Source organism: Megascapheus bottae, chromosome 12 (assembly GCF_031878675.1).
Source record: "Megascapheus bottae isolate mThoBot1 chromosome 12, mThoBot2.hap1, whole genome shotgun sequence".
In the NCBI taxonomy this organism is placed as follows: domain Eukaryota; kingdom Metazoa; phylum Chordata; class Mammalia; order Rodentia; family Geomyidae; genus Megascapheus; species Megascapheus bottae.
In genome coordinates, this window is record NC_143520.1 from 19231672 (window position 1) to 19245840 (window position 14169).

Consider the following 14169-nt stretch of genomic DNA (forward strand, 5'->3'; position numbering starts at 1 on the left):
TTTAATTACATTATCATTTCTCATGTATTTTTCTCATGTATTTTAATTGATTATTTAGCAAGTAGCCCTATATTTTTATATTGATCTTAGTATATAATTCTAAAAAACAAAATGTCATGTTTCAGAACCACAACTTAATCTTTTAAAACATCCTAAGAAGATCTCTTGGGATCTAGATTAAAATATGTTTCTAAGACGATTCTCAAATCACCTCAAACCCTTGAAATGGTCATAAAAAAAAAAACCTGGAATTCTGAGCAGGACCTGGAAGTCTAGCCTGTATGTCTGGATTTATACTCATGCTTCTGTGCTCTAAAGACCCCTTTGTTAGACAATGAAGAAGAGACTTTATTCTGGGCCTCATGGGTCTTAAGCTGTATTAAAATGGTTCATTGTCATTTAAGACCATTGTGGAACTGAAATTAACTGGAGAAATCACATACTGAACATCTATGGAAAAATAAGTGGAGATTTAGGGTCTTAAGCCCATTATAGAAGGAACATAAAACTTCATTGTGACCTCTTTGTACAACTATTCAACAGTATTCTGTGAGGAAAAAAGTGCATAAAATGAAGAAAAATTCTCTGGGAACAAATGGTGTTTTGACACTAACCAGTGACCTTGAGCCACTTTCTTAACCTACCTGCGACTCTCCTTTTTCGTGGAGGAAATGTCTAAAATGTTCTAGAATTTAATAGTCCAGCTCTTTGGACTAATGTTTCACACTGCAGATACATGCAAAAGAAAATTCTTTCCATGTAGAAAATTCTGTGATGCCTTCTTTGGGCCATTTGAAATACAAGAAACACCATTAAAATAAAATAGCCAACCTCCACTATCAGTTTAAAAAACAAGAGAAATGTATTTTTTGAGAAATGTATTATTTTGACACATCTCATTTTTGAAGCATGGAAAGCAGGTCTAATACTTGACAACTAATATTATATTCTAAATCATTCTTTAACAAACAAAATTTTATTGGCCTATCCACTGGAAGGATGTATATTTAAGATAGAAAGAAGATAAAATCAGGTCACATGGTGAAAAAGGCTCATTCAATAAATATATCTCAAGCACCATGTAAAGCAATAAAGATTCAGTAGAGATCAAAACAGGAAGTTTTGGCTTGGTATATATAAGTTTTTTATGGCATTAGGGTTTGAACCCAAAGCCTCACACTTGCTAGATAGGGGCTCTAGTACTGAGCTTCATGTTTAGCCCCTGGTTTGCTATTTATCTTGGTAATAATAATAATAATAATAATATAATGGCAATAGCATTAATAATCACCTATTAAATAGTGATAATATGCTCTGCACTCTATTAAGATCACTCTGTATTAGCTCACTGAACCTTCACAACAAGCCTGTAAGTATACATTGGTATTCTTATTTTACCCATAAGTAGAGACTTAGAGAAGTTGGTCAAGGTGAGATAATTCATGAATACCAGCTCAAGATTCAAGATTTCTTTCTTTTTTCTCAAATCCCATCTTCTTTCCAAAGTGCCATGATATGGATAAAAATTTAAGAAGCACTGATGGATGGCACTAAGTAGAAGACTCTAGCAATTTAATTTCATTATTAAGTGGATGAGTGAGTGGAAATGCAATGAGGAAGGACTAAAGAAAAAGATTGAAGAAAAGAAATTCATTTTTTTACTCTGTAGTACTAATCATCTTGGAGGAACTGAATGACCAGTAGGTTTAATTGGCAAGCTTCATTTTCTTTCCTTTGTGAGCAAGTGTTTTGAAGGCTACAAAGATGATAAATTCCACACAAGAAATAATGATGTGGAGATATAAAATTCAGTATGTAATGGTTATATTCATTTAAACAAAAATAAAAGAAAATGTATTTGAAAAGATGAGCCATGAAGTTTATAATCACTACTTTTGAGAATGTTAAATATGCCCTTGTTATACTGTTAATGTAATCATAAATAGCCGACTTTTTAATGTCATTACTTTTAAGATGTGGTTTCAAATTAAGGAAAACAGAAATTAAATGTATGACAGTTTGTGACAATTTTATTCCAACTTGAAGATGAATGAAGATGTGATGCTTTGAAAAGATAGTGTTTAGAGTGGCAGATGGAATACATTTGAGCTAGTTTAATACTTAAGTCACATACTTCCTACAGTGAAATGAGCTTGAAATCACTGTAAAAAACAAGAGCCCAAGGTTGCCCTCACCTCTCTCTCTTGCTGGTGTTGAGGTCCTTTTTCATGCCTTTGTTTCATCCCACATGGACTAGTATGCCCCTTTTGCTGGCCTCCCAGTCCCTGCACGCATAATTAACAGACTTAAGCTGGTACATCATGCTCCCAGGAGACTCCATTAAGCACCAGAGGGAGAGCATGCACACCTATATCATTTAGGCATTCATGGGGGTGCTGAAACAGACCCAAGGAGCTGATAACTACTAGTCTTTTCAGAACTCAAATCAGCCTATTTTTCAGGCTGCCTCCCACTCCCTCCCATTCCTATGGTCATTGCAAGTGCCATAAGTATACTAACTTTGAGTCACCATTAACTGTTTCAGCCACTCAGATAAGCTTGCTCCTTCTCATTTACTACTCATTTGCCATAGCTTACAGTGGCACACAATGACAGGAATTTGCTAACCCAAATTTCCTTATTTTCACTAACCCACTATTTTCTTAGAATACATCCAATAGCCTATTTCATTTAGATTGTCTCTAGCCAGATGTATCTCTTAATTTAATTCATAGTGTGTTGTCATTCAAAATTCCACCCAGTTTTATTATGTCCCTGTAAGACTCCCTTATACTACAAAGTTTTCTATTAAATGATTTGGTTTTCAACAAACTAGGAACTGATTTTGAGGAAAAAAAATCAGTAATTTTTTTAAACAAGAAGTTAAAATTTTTGATAAACTCCTTGTAAAACCCAATTGATTCTGTTGGAAGAACTACATCAGGTCCACTGGCTGATTCCTGAAGATTATGCATATAACATACATATTTGGGGTTTTATAATAAGCAAAGAAGTACATATACACTCAACGCTAAACATTATCTCTAACAATGTCAACCTCCAACTAAGAAATGATAGGAAGTGCCTGTGAAATAATTGTGTCAGCATCTCTTAAAATTGTGATTTCAGGCAGTAATTTAGCAGTTACTTAGGAGAGGAAAAAAAACGTTACCTTGCTAAAGTCAACTGTGCTGTTTTCTCTGCTAACATCATTTTTATTCTCCACACAGGCTGGGGTCGACTGAGGAGAAACAACCTGGCCTGCTGAAAGAGAATGTTATTACAGAATACAAACAATTACTTATATAGTTCTAGACATAGTAAGTGAAATATGAATTAGATTAGACTAACATAGTTTATATGAGTTTATGCTATAAGCATGAAAGGTCAATAGAAATAGATATACATCAATATAAAAATTCTTATTAGTTACAGATAGAAGTGGGAGAAATCTGTCGAGAAAATGTATTAGCTTACTAATTATTAGCTTAAAACCTACTCTGATTCCCTCTGAAGAAAGGATACCTATAAAAATTATCTAAATCTAACCATCGCTTTCAATTATCACTCATTTCTAAATATCAACCAAAATAAATGTACGAATAAAAAAATAAATAACAAAATTTAAGCTTAGACTAAAAAATTTAACATGTAAAACATAAAAAGTCTGAAAATTATTTGGCATATTTTTAGGTTCTTTTGTATTTAAAAAAGCAAACTACTAACTTTTTTGGCAATAACTTTGAAAATTTGACTTATTAAAGGTTCAACTAGAAACATTATTTCACACTAAGCGCTATAAATGTAATTTTTGTAATGGTTACTATTCATTTATGTGGAACATGAGAATAAAATCAATAAAAATGTGTAATGATTAGTATTCATTTACAATTACATATAATATTTATGTGGAACCTAAGAATAAAATCAATAAAGTTTGAGTTGCACTTGTTTTCCCAACACTAACCAAAACTCAATTGACTTTGTCCTCATTTTAGGAAAGGTAATATTAGTGAAGAGTTAATATTTTCTGGATAAGTAAGTAAAGCTAGAATTTAACAATGGTTACAGGAGGGGAAATTCCACTGTCACTATGAGATATTCTTTGACATCACAAGTTAACTGAAATTTGTCCATAGGTAGTAATCAAAAGACAAAATTTCACCAGAGGTAACTAATTGCAAATGTATCCCATTCTCTTCACCTTCACATGCTACTTTTGCTGTGCAATAATGACAACTAAACTTTCAGACCTTAACAACGTTTATGTTCTAATATTCCTACATGATGTTCGTATATGTTTACATTCTTGCTCGATGACTTCAAAATCCTCTTTAACCCCCATTAATCTTGGATGTAAGAACTCCTCTCTTTGTCGTGCCCTTCTCGACCTAGGTAAATTATAATTTTACTACAAATGTTCACCTTTAATTTCATCTTCTCCAATATCCAGTCTGAATTTGTCTAACCTCCTATAGTGATTTTTAATTCCTCAAATTATCCCTTGAATATCCACTTATTCCTTATCTAGAAATCACCAAGTATGACTATTAACACTAACCATTTACTTTTACTCTCAATGCTATTAAATTATAATTTTGCTTTAGGGATGCTTAAGCCTCTCATATATGGGTCTGTACCAATAGATGCAATTTTTAGGGTTCCAAATTGTTCTACTGCCAGAAAGCAATAGGTTTAAGATTATTTTAAGCCTATTGTTTTGGGTTGGTTTTTTTTTGTTGTTTTTTTTTTTGCCAGTCCTGGGGCTTGAACTCAGGGCCTGAGCACTGTCCTTCGGTTTTCTCTAGGCTAGAGCTCTACCACTTGAGCCACAGAATCACTTCTGACATTTTCTATGTATGTGGTACTGAGGAATCAAACTTGGGTCTACATGCATGCTAGGTAAGCACTCTACCAGTAGGCCAAATTCCCAGCCCCTCAGCCTATTCTTTAAAAACATTTTCTGCATTTGCTAAGGCCAATACAAACGAATGTATTTTTGATGAAGATTAAAATTAAATGACTTTCACAGCAAATTCTCTTCAAATTCTGATTTATCAAAGACTTTGTGGTGATTTTCAGCCTCCAGAGAAAAGGTTGATCTAGCAATAACTCATCATTCTCCCATTTCTACCTGTAAGGCGCAGCTATGACTGTGCACAGATCATTAGCAGCCATTCTCAAAAAAATAACCATAATTTTAACAAACCTTTTACAGAATGCATTTGTGCGACTAACAGATGTCTTCAATCACCAGTTTCACATCATTTTTCTTATTTTCATGAATTATATTTAAACTTAAATTTATTGAATGATCTACAAAATTGAGTGGTGAAATTAAAGCCATGGAAAAATTACACAAGTATGTATCTGCTTTCTTACAATAGTTTATTTTATGTAGCATAAAACTGCAGGTACAAATAATTATTGAGTTCTGAAATCAAGCATATGAAAAAGCATCAACCCAGTGCAAATTATCAACTTTCCTATGATTGAATCAGACAGAGAATACACTGGTACTTGAAAGTACCTTCAGGTCAGGTCTGTGTTTAAGACATTGGTACTTGTATTTTTTCTTGTAAGTAATCTTAATATTTAATACAGCAGTATCATACATGATAATTGTACTTAGTATTTTGAGATTTGCTAGCCTTTGCTATTCTTCTTTCAAAATAATAAAAGATACTACTTTGTAAACTTGATCATCAGGAAGTGACTTAGAAACTGTTCTTAGTGAATATTTTAAGTCATATTGGTAATGACCTAGTTCAGAATATATAGGAATTAAATAGAAGATAACTTTATGGCTAATTCTAGATTCTCAACATGTTCTTAGAACATGTGCCAATACAGAAAATAAGGAAGAAAAAAGTACTGGCCTATGACATATAGATATAACCACAAGAGGCATATTATGACAGTTTGGAGTAGCATACCCAAACATACATATAATGTATATTAAACTGCATAATTCAAAAGTCTTGCAAATTTGAAAGATAATTTCAAACTTTAGTATTATTTATAAAAATACAATAATTTGTTAAAAATTAAGTAATATACCTTCGATCTATATCTTCAAAACAGTTTTAATAATTTGGCAAAATTCTAGAAAATGTTTAGATATTATTTAAGAATCAAACTTGCAAGTTAGATTTAGATTTGACCAGGAGTAGTCTAAAGTGAATATGGCTATTCACATATTGTGGGAGCCTTGTACATGCTACTATTTGTGATGATTTTTAAAAATTAATAAGTTATCATGCTTCCAAACAGAAATGCTTTTCCTATTTATTACTTTCACTGTGTTCAGTGGTCATTGCCCATATTAATATTTCTTTTGTTTTCCAATCCTGGGATTGAACTCATTGTCTGGGCACTGTCCTTGGACTTTCTCAAGGCTAGAGCTCTACCACATGAACCACAACACAACTTCTGGCTTTTTTTGTGTATGTGGTACTGAGGAATTGAACCCAGGGCTTTGTGCATGCTAGGCAAGCACTCTATCACTAGGCCATGCTCCTAGTCCCATATCAATATTTCTTAAATGTAAATCTTTGTAGTGTTTAATTACCCTTGGAATTTAAATGTATAAGAGATTTTGAAGCCTAAAACTGGCTATGGAAAAAAATTTAACTTGGTAGCTTTGTCATATTTAAGGTAAATTATTCAACTGATGAAAATTATGTTCTCAAAAGTATGTTGAGTATATCAGTTTGCTTCAATCTTTACCTATAGTCTTCTCCACATAAATTGTAAATATTGTAAAATAGCAGGTTTTAAATTTTTCTTTGGCTAATTTCAAGTCAATAAAATAATTTAGTTCACTGTTAAATCCTTTTTGTCACAATCACTCCACTGTAAGGCAAATACAAGAAGGAAACTGGGATAAAGACATGGAGGCACATTACTATTAACCTAGAGACCAAGCTGGTTTACACTACCTCAGAAACCTTCAACGCATTTACAGTACCCAAAGGGGAGGAGATGAGGGAGGTACAGAGATGAGATGAGCCTGTTAGAGACAGACACAAGACAGAGCAAAATAAAGAAATATAGAGATGAATGACAAAGTTACAAACATGTGTAACAATACATTTATTTATGGAAATAGAAAACATGAAGAAAGAAGGGCCCAATACTTAGAAAATGTTGATTATGTGGTTTACACATCAAAATCATAAAAATGTATGCACCTAATTAATCTTGGAGAAAAAATAGTATGCCTGAAAATAATTATTGTGATGTAAAAGTATACCAGTTAAATGCATCATCTTAAAAATATGTTTGCTGTTAAAATGTAGTCTTTCTTTTCCAAAACTCAACACAGCTTCTGAAGAGACACATCAGTTGCATCAACAATTGATATTACCTGATCTTTCTTATAGTAATGCAATTCTTTCAATTTGAATCTTTTAACATCCTTTCTCTCAAACAATTCTAGCTTTATCTTTTTCTCATAAAAAATAGAACATTATAAAAGATTAGTATTATATCCTGGAAATCTTATTGATAAGACCATAGTACTTAAAAAAAAACAAGAAAAGATAGCTAAACATATAAAGACATCTGAAAATAAAGAGTACAGTATTTGTAAAGGAAATCATTGAAAGACAACCAAAAACATAGCAAAAATCATGATATGTATGCAGAAATTATTACAAGGACTACAATCTACCCAGGTCTAAAGAGTCAACACATATATTTCCCCTTCAAATCTAAATGCTTCCCATAACGATGGCTCTGACCAATACATTAGACAATTTCAATTTTGTAACTCCTTTTGAGATTCTAAGTAAAATGAATGACTAAGAAGTATTCTGATTGGGCAGAAGGAGAGATAGTGGAAAAAGAAGCAGAATTAGAAATTGTTAGTAAACAGCAGTGGAATGAAGGCATCCTAAACCTAGAAACTAAGAGTCACAAATTATTGTCAAAAACACATGATCAGAAGAGTGATAATATTTTATAATATGCTTCAAATAAATAATAATATTTTATAATGCATTTTGCATTTCCAGGGCAATGACAAGCATGAAACACTTCTCCACTCACGTATCTAGTCCTTTTTTGCCATAATTATTTTTCGGAGGATAACTCACTATTATGCCCAAAGCCAGAGGCAGTGATTCTCCTACCTACGACTCCAGCTAAGCTGAGATTAGAAGCAGACAGCATCATTGCCATCTGTTGAGATGAGGCCTTGCTAACTTTTCCCCAGGCTAGCCTGGAACTAAGATTCACCCAATAGACATCCTGTAAAGCTGAAATCATGGTCATACATCATCATAGCCAGCCTTTATATTTACAATCTAGATGTCTCAGTAAGGGAAGGCTTGACTTAAATGATGAATACTAATTTACTTTGCTTTCCAGATCACCTAGTAGGATCCTTATTTTTCATTGTCAGATCTTTCTACTTCATGAAATAATGTTAATATTATTTATATATTTATAATGAGTATTTTCTACCCATATCCATTTTAGAGTTGTAATGTACAAGTAGATATTATTTCTTTCTGTTATTTTCCCCCATTGTTTTGCCAAATGTAACTGTCACTTTCTATTGAAACATCATAACCAGGCATTCATTTAATTCTCACAGTTTTGATGCTTAATGAAAAGTGAAAGTTAAACACAGCATGGTGGTATTAAAAATGCATGGTGAACCCATAGCATCCTGTGTCTTAGTTCTGGAGACATATACAGAATACCAAGAAAAAGGAAAAGTTTACAGAAAAGGGAAGTACATATATTTAGAGGTGAAATTGACAAATTATCACAAACTGCTATTTTTTTTTAAAAAAAAAGGTCTGAATAAAACTAAGGAGAGGGTAGGAGTGTAGAGAGAAAGGAAGCACAGTATCATTTTAGTAAAACGTGGAAGATCCGCATTTGAAATCAGTGTGTGCATGGGTGATCCTTGAGCAAATTATGAAGGTAGCACATGGGAGGTTGAAGTCAATTAAGGGAAGAGGCATCTCCTTTTAAGGCTGAACTTCTTTCCATCAATTTCAGTTGCTATGCCTCTAAAGCAAAGGCTCATTAACCAAGAGGAGAGTATTTATTTCTACCTCTAAGCTTTAAGAGAAAATATTTTCTCTTGCCTAGAAAAAGCTCATTCTTTTAAACTCCTATTCTACACTCATAAAAGAAAAAAAGTCTTTTTGGAGTGGGGTATTTCCTGGGCATTTCTTGTTTTCAAAGAAGAATCATAATTTTACTCTTTTGGATGTTTCAAACCCTTCTTGTATCACTCTTCTGCTGCATTAATGACTTAAATCATTGGTGCATGTTTTCAAACAATGTCACAACGATATTTATGGCTAGGAATTTCAATTTGTTTGTTTATCTGCAGTTTGTCAGTTTTTAGAGTTCATAAGTAGATTGAGAACCTTACTAGTAATGGCCCCTCACATTTTTCTTCACTTCTGGGTAGAAGATCTATTTCTAAACTGGTGAAGTCTATACATATTTTCAGAATTCTCAGCACACATAATTATGTAGAGTGTGTGAGGAAGCAAAACAGAGTCGTAAGGAGGTGTTATAAGCCGAGGCTTAGAAAACCACTTCTGACAGCATACTCCACAACACTACTTAATTGGATATATGAATCTTATTATAAGTGTTTCCAAGTTTTTATTACCCTAACGTACGCCCTGCAAAGATTTGTATGTGTTCAGATAAAGGCTGATTGTACAGATGGTAACAGAATCACTCAGCTCCTAGTTTTTGGAAAAACTAAGCCATTTCCTGAATAAGACAAAAAGTAAGTGCTAAAGAAACCTTAATATGCACAGCTTTGTGATTCACGGCTACAATTCTATGGCTAGAATTCAATTGTCTCTCCTTACATATTTAACTGAAGTTAAAATCAGTAACAGTGAGTCTAGGTCTACAATCCTGCAACAAATGGTCCATCTAGTAAATTCCAAGCAACCTCCTCCCTCAAAAATGCAGCAAAAATTCAAATAGAAAACATATCCCTAATTTGAAGTTAACATTTTTAGATTGTACACAATCCAAGATCATTGTCTCTTTGAAATATGTAAACCATTCTTATAAAAATATTTTGGGTCTGATTTTCAGTAAGACTCAAGAAATGAAGGAAAAAGTACGTCTCCAAAATTTACTCTAATTCTTGAGAAATCAGTCGATGGCTATATTTTAGTGTGATTTTTAAAATCATGAAGAAATTCATCCAGTCAAAATTAACAGTTGTCTAAGTTCATTTTCTCAGCATTGCCAAGCCAAAAACTAGCAATTTTTTTTTGCCAGTTCTGGGGCTTCAACTCAAAGGCCTGGGCACTGTCCTTGGACACATGTTTTGCTCAAAGCCAATGCTCTGCCACTTGGGCCACCATACCACCTCAGGCTTTTTCTGTGTATGTGTTACCAAGGAATCAAACCCAGGGCTTTGTGCATGCTAGGCAAGCACTCTACCACTAGGCTACACTATAGCTCTATACTAGCATCTTAATAATAATAAAATCACTACTTTTACATCTCTTAGATTATAAAAGCTTCATTTTGTCATAGTATGCATCACATATATTAAATCAAATAGTAATTTAGAATATGCATGTAACTACAATATATTATTCAATTCATTACAAGTTAAACTTCAGAATGTTCAGTGGAATCTGTAAATACATATTGATATATATATATATATATATTTTATTTTTGCCAATCCTGGGCTTGAGCTCAGGGCCTCAGCACTGTTCTTGGGCTTTTCTCAAGGCTAGCACTCTGCCACTTGAGCCATAGCACCACTTCCATCCTTTTTCTATGTATGTGGTACCGAGGAATCGAACCTGGGTCTTCATGCATGCTAGGCAGGCACTCTACCACTTGGCCAAACTCCCGGCCCAATATATATATATATGGACTCTTTTGGTAACACTTGCATTGAGTTTTATATATGTACAATTATAGATTCTTCTATGTAATAAAATTATACACATCTAGTCATTGAAAACTCCTTAAAATAAGTTTTTCAAGAATAATTTTGTCATTAGAAAAATATTATTCATTACTATTCAGCAATATCCCTGTATTCTGAGAACAACTGCACTAATACCTTAAACCATTTCTTTGCTATTTGTTTATATATATATATATGATATAATAGTATGAAGAATAGTGAAAATTTCTATACAAGGAAAGTTCAGAAATAACTCATTTTCTTGCATTTGAATTTAAGGCATCTCTAAATCTTTGGGGAAAGGACATGTGCACAGTCTATTTGTAGAAAGCAGTCTTTCTGGTAAGGCATTTGAAAATAGTTTAATTAACCTTGAACTTTTAAAAAGAGAAAAGTTTCATAACTGGTAGAAGGACAAATCCATATCATCTTCGTGGTAATGTCATCTTCTTTCATGAGATTCATGGCAAATTTATGGATAACAACAGGAGTTTCCTAGGCAACTTCTTTAGGATAAATGATGAAAGATTAAAAGGATGCAAAGAAAAAAAATCAGAGGGTTAATAATCTGAAGGACAAATCAAAGACAGTCCCAGTTTCTAGAAAATAGTAATGATCCTGTCTGAGCCTATGAAGATATGAAGACATGAGGTGAAGTAAGGCATAATGAACTTAGACATTGAAGACACTGCTCTGCAAACAGTGATAAACAGCAAGGAGCCAGTAAGTGAACAGGAATTGGCTCAACACTATGTAGAACCACAGGTCCAACCGTGCGGGATTTTTCAGCAGTTATCTCTAATGAAATCTGTTGTTAATGGGCAACCATTATCTTTTGTTCGTTTGTTTGTTTGTTTGTTCCTGTAGTACCCTCTTGTTTAGTTTTTTCCCACTCAAGGCAGATATTAGCACATAGTCATAGCTCCATTTCTGATTGTTTTGGTCATTTATTGTAGATGCAGTTCTCATAGACATTCCTGCCCAGGCTGGCTTCAAACACGTATCCTCAGATCTCAGATCCCTGAGTAGTCAGGAGTACAGGCATGAGCCACCAGGGCCTGACTTTAAATCATTATCTTTTTCACACTTAGCAGTCATACTTAACTATTTGAATAAGAAAGACATAAACAGAAGCATTGCATTACTTTTCCAAAGCTACAGGATAGACATTTTTTGGGATGTAACGGAGGCTGCGATTATATTTTCTGCATTATAATCCATAAATCCTATGAAAGTTTCTTTGTATTCCATTACGAACCTTTCAATAAATTTCAATTGTTTATTAAATTTCTGCCATTGATGTTGATAAACTGTATATATCGATACAGTACCTACATATGACCAGAAACAATTCTAGTTATAATAACATGACTTTCCATAAGACAATTTTAAATAAAATGTTTTAAAGATATAGAGGCACTCTGACTTCTCAGGGATCTATGGCAAATGTAAAGATCAGAATTAAGAAACATTTACCATTTTTGTCCATGGAATTTGGCTCTGATTGCTTCTTGCCAATATCAGCAAAGGAGCGAACAATGGGAATCCTGTTGGTGAGTTTTTTCTGATTCTGGTGGTGATGTTGCTTCATTAGTGCCTCATGGACCCTGTGGCGTACATCTTCATTCATCTGGCCTGAGCTCACTTGTTGGTCAAGGACCATGTCTGCACACAAAGGCAAAAATACACGATCACAGCTTTTGATTCAGCAATGATGATAAAATGAAGTCTGTGAATAATACTATTCATCTTAAAGTAGGAATAATATTAGCAAATAGAAATGTTACATAATTAACAAGCACATTTTCATTATAACTCATTCAATTAATTGAAGTATATAATTATATTTTTTTCAAATGTACACAGTTACAATTCTGTTTCTTCATGATTCTGCTTGTTTCTTCTAGGAATACACTTTGCTTTCAAGCTAATTGTTCTGATGGACAAAGGTGACTGGCAGGAACAGCAAGGAGTACATCCATCCTCATCCCTATCCATTGCAAAATAAGTTAACTTTTTTGACTTTCTTTTAGGAAAATTCTCCTAAATTCAATTGAATCACCTCTATCCATCTGGAACTTCTTGCAAGCAATAGAGATAGAATTCACGTAACTGGCTTGTACTGATTAAGAATTTCCTTTACTCTGGAATTAATTCACTATTAAGAGATAGATAAGCTTTACCTGTTAAGATTCATATAATAAATATGTTAGTCTTTATGAACCATCTGGTATTTGCCATAACTACCCAACTCTGCCTACCTAGCACAAAAGCAGCTAAGATATTTGCACAGATGAGAATGCTAATGCTCCAGTTAAACAATTTTAAGGACACTAAATTTTGAATTTCAAATTATGCTCACATTATAAAATATTACTTTGTATTATTTTTTCAACCCTATAAAATGCAATCACCATCATAGCTTTAAAGCTTTACAAAACCAGGCAGCAGGCCATATTTAGCATATGGGTATGCTTTTTTCCTTCACTTTCTGTTCATAAAGGAAAGAGGTATAAATGAATATTTGGGAGCCAGCCATAATGTGTGTGTGTGTGTGTGTGTGTGTGTGTGTGTGTGTGTGTGTGGAATGTTTGGAAGTCAGCCACTATAATTATCCCAAAGATCCCTTTCAATTCTAAAAATGTATGCTATTATAGAATACTTAAAACTATATATCAGTTCTTTGAGACCACTAGATATACTCCAAATTAGTTTAAAATGAGGCAACTGATAAATTGTCAATGTGTCTGATATATTGGAAAATTGCTAAGGTGGAAAAATGCACCTAAAATGCAAATATGCTTCATAATAGAAGTCATCACTTCAGTATTTAAATCAAAACCAAAGTTAATCATAAAAAAACCATGTACACATTCACCATTTAAAATTTTTATTAAGCCACAATCATTACAGGTTATCAAAAATAACACAAGTTTCTAGCTTCATTTTCTCAGATATGATGTCTTTATTTTAAACAATTACATAAGAGAAAGTAAATATTTTTAAAACCCATTCATCTGTTCATTAGTCACACAAAAATACAGTCAATTATTCTGAGACATAACTGCATCAAATGACACGTTAGTGAATTGGAAAGCTAATCATCTTGCTCAAGCATATTTCTTATTCCGAGGTGAGATTTCAATACCAAACTGAATTGCTTCAATAATAACTTACATTGTTCCCTCTGCCAGAATACAATGTATCAGAATTAGCCTGAAAATTAGGAAAGCATAATGGATGAT

General features: G+C 33.1%; 1 protein-coding gene across 7 annotated transcripts in view; it reads right to left on the reverse strand.

Annotated features, from left to right (window-relative positions):
• Positions 1 to 14169, reverse strand: part of Slc4a10 (solute carrier family 4 member 10) — a 260215-nt gene that overhangs the window by 86012 nt on the left and 160034 nt on the right. For 4 of the 7 annotated variants that reach the window (XR_016537258.1, XM_090342743.1, XM_090342740.1 and 1 more), the window contains exons 6-8: positions 12401 to 12589; positions 3173 to 3264; positions 2196 to 2285 (exon numbers count right to left, since the gene is read on the reverse strand). Coding sequence is in view for 6 of the 7 variants with exons in the window: in XM_090342743.1 (XP_090198869.1) it covers positions 2196 to 2285; positions 3173 to 3264; positions 12401 to 12589 (371 nt within the window). In the remaining variant the exon portion in view is untranslated. The remainder of the gene's footprint in view (positions 1 to 2195; positions 2286 to 3172; positions 3265 to 12400; positions 12590 to 14169) is intronic. The other 3 variants (XM_090342742.1, XM_090342746.1, XM_090342745.1) reach the window with 3 other exon arrangements.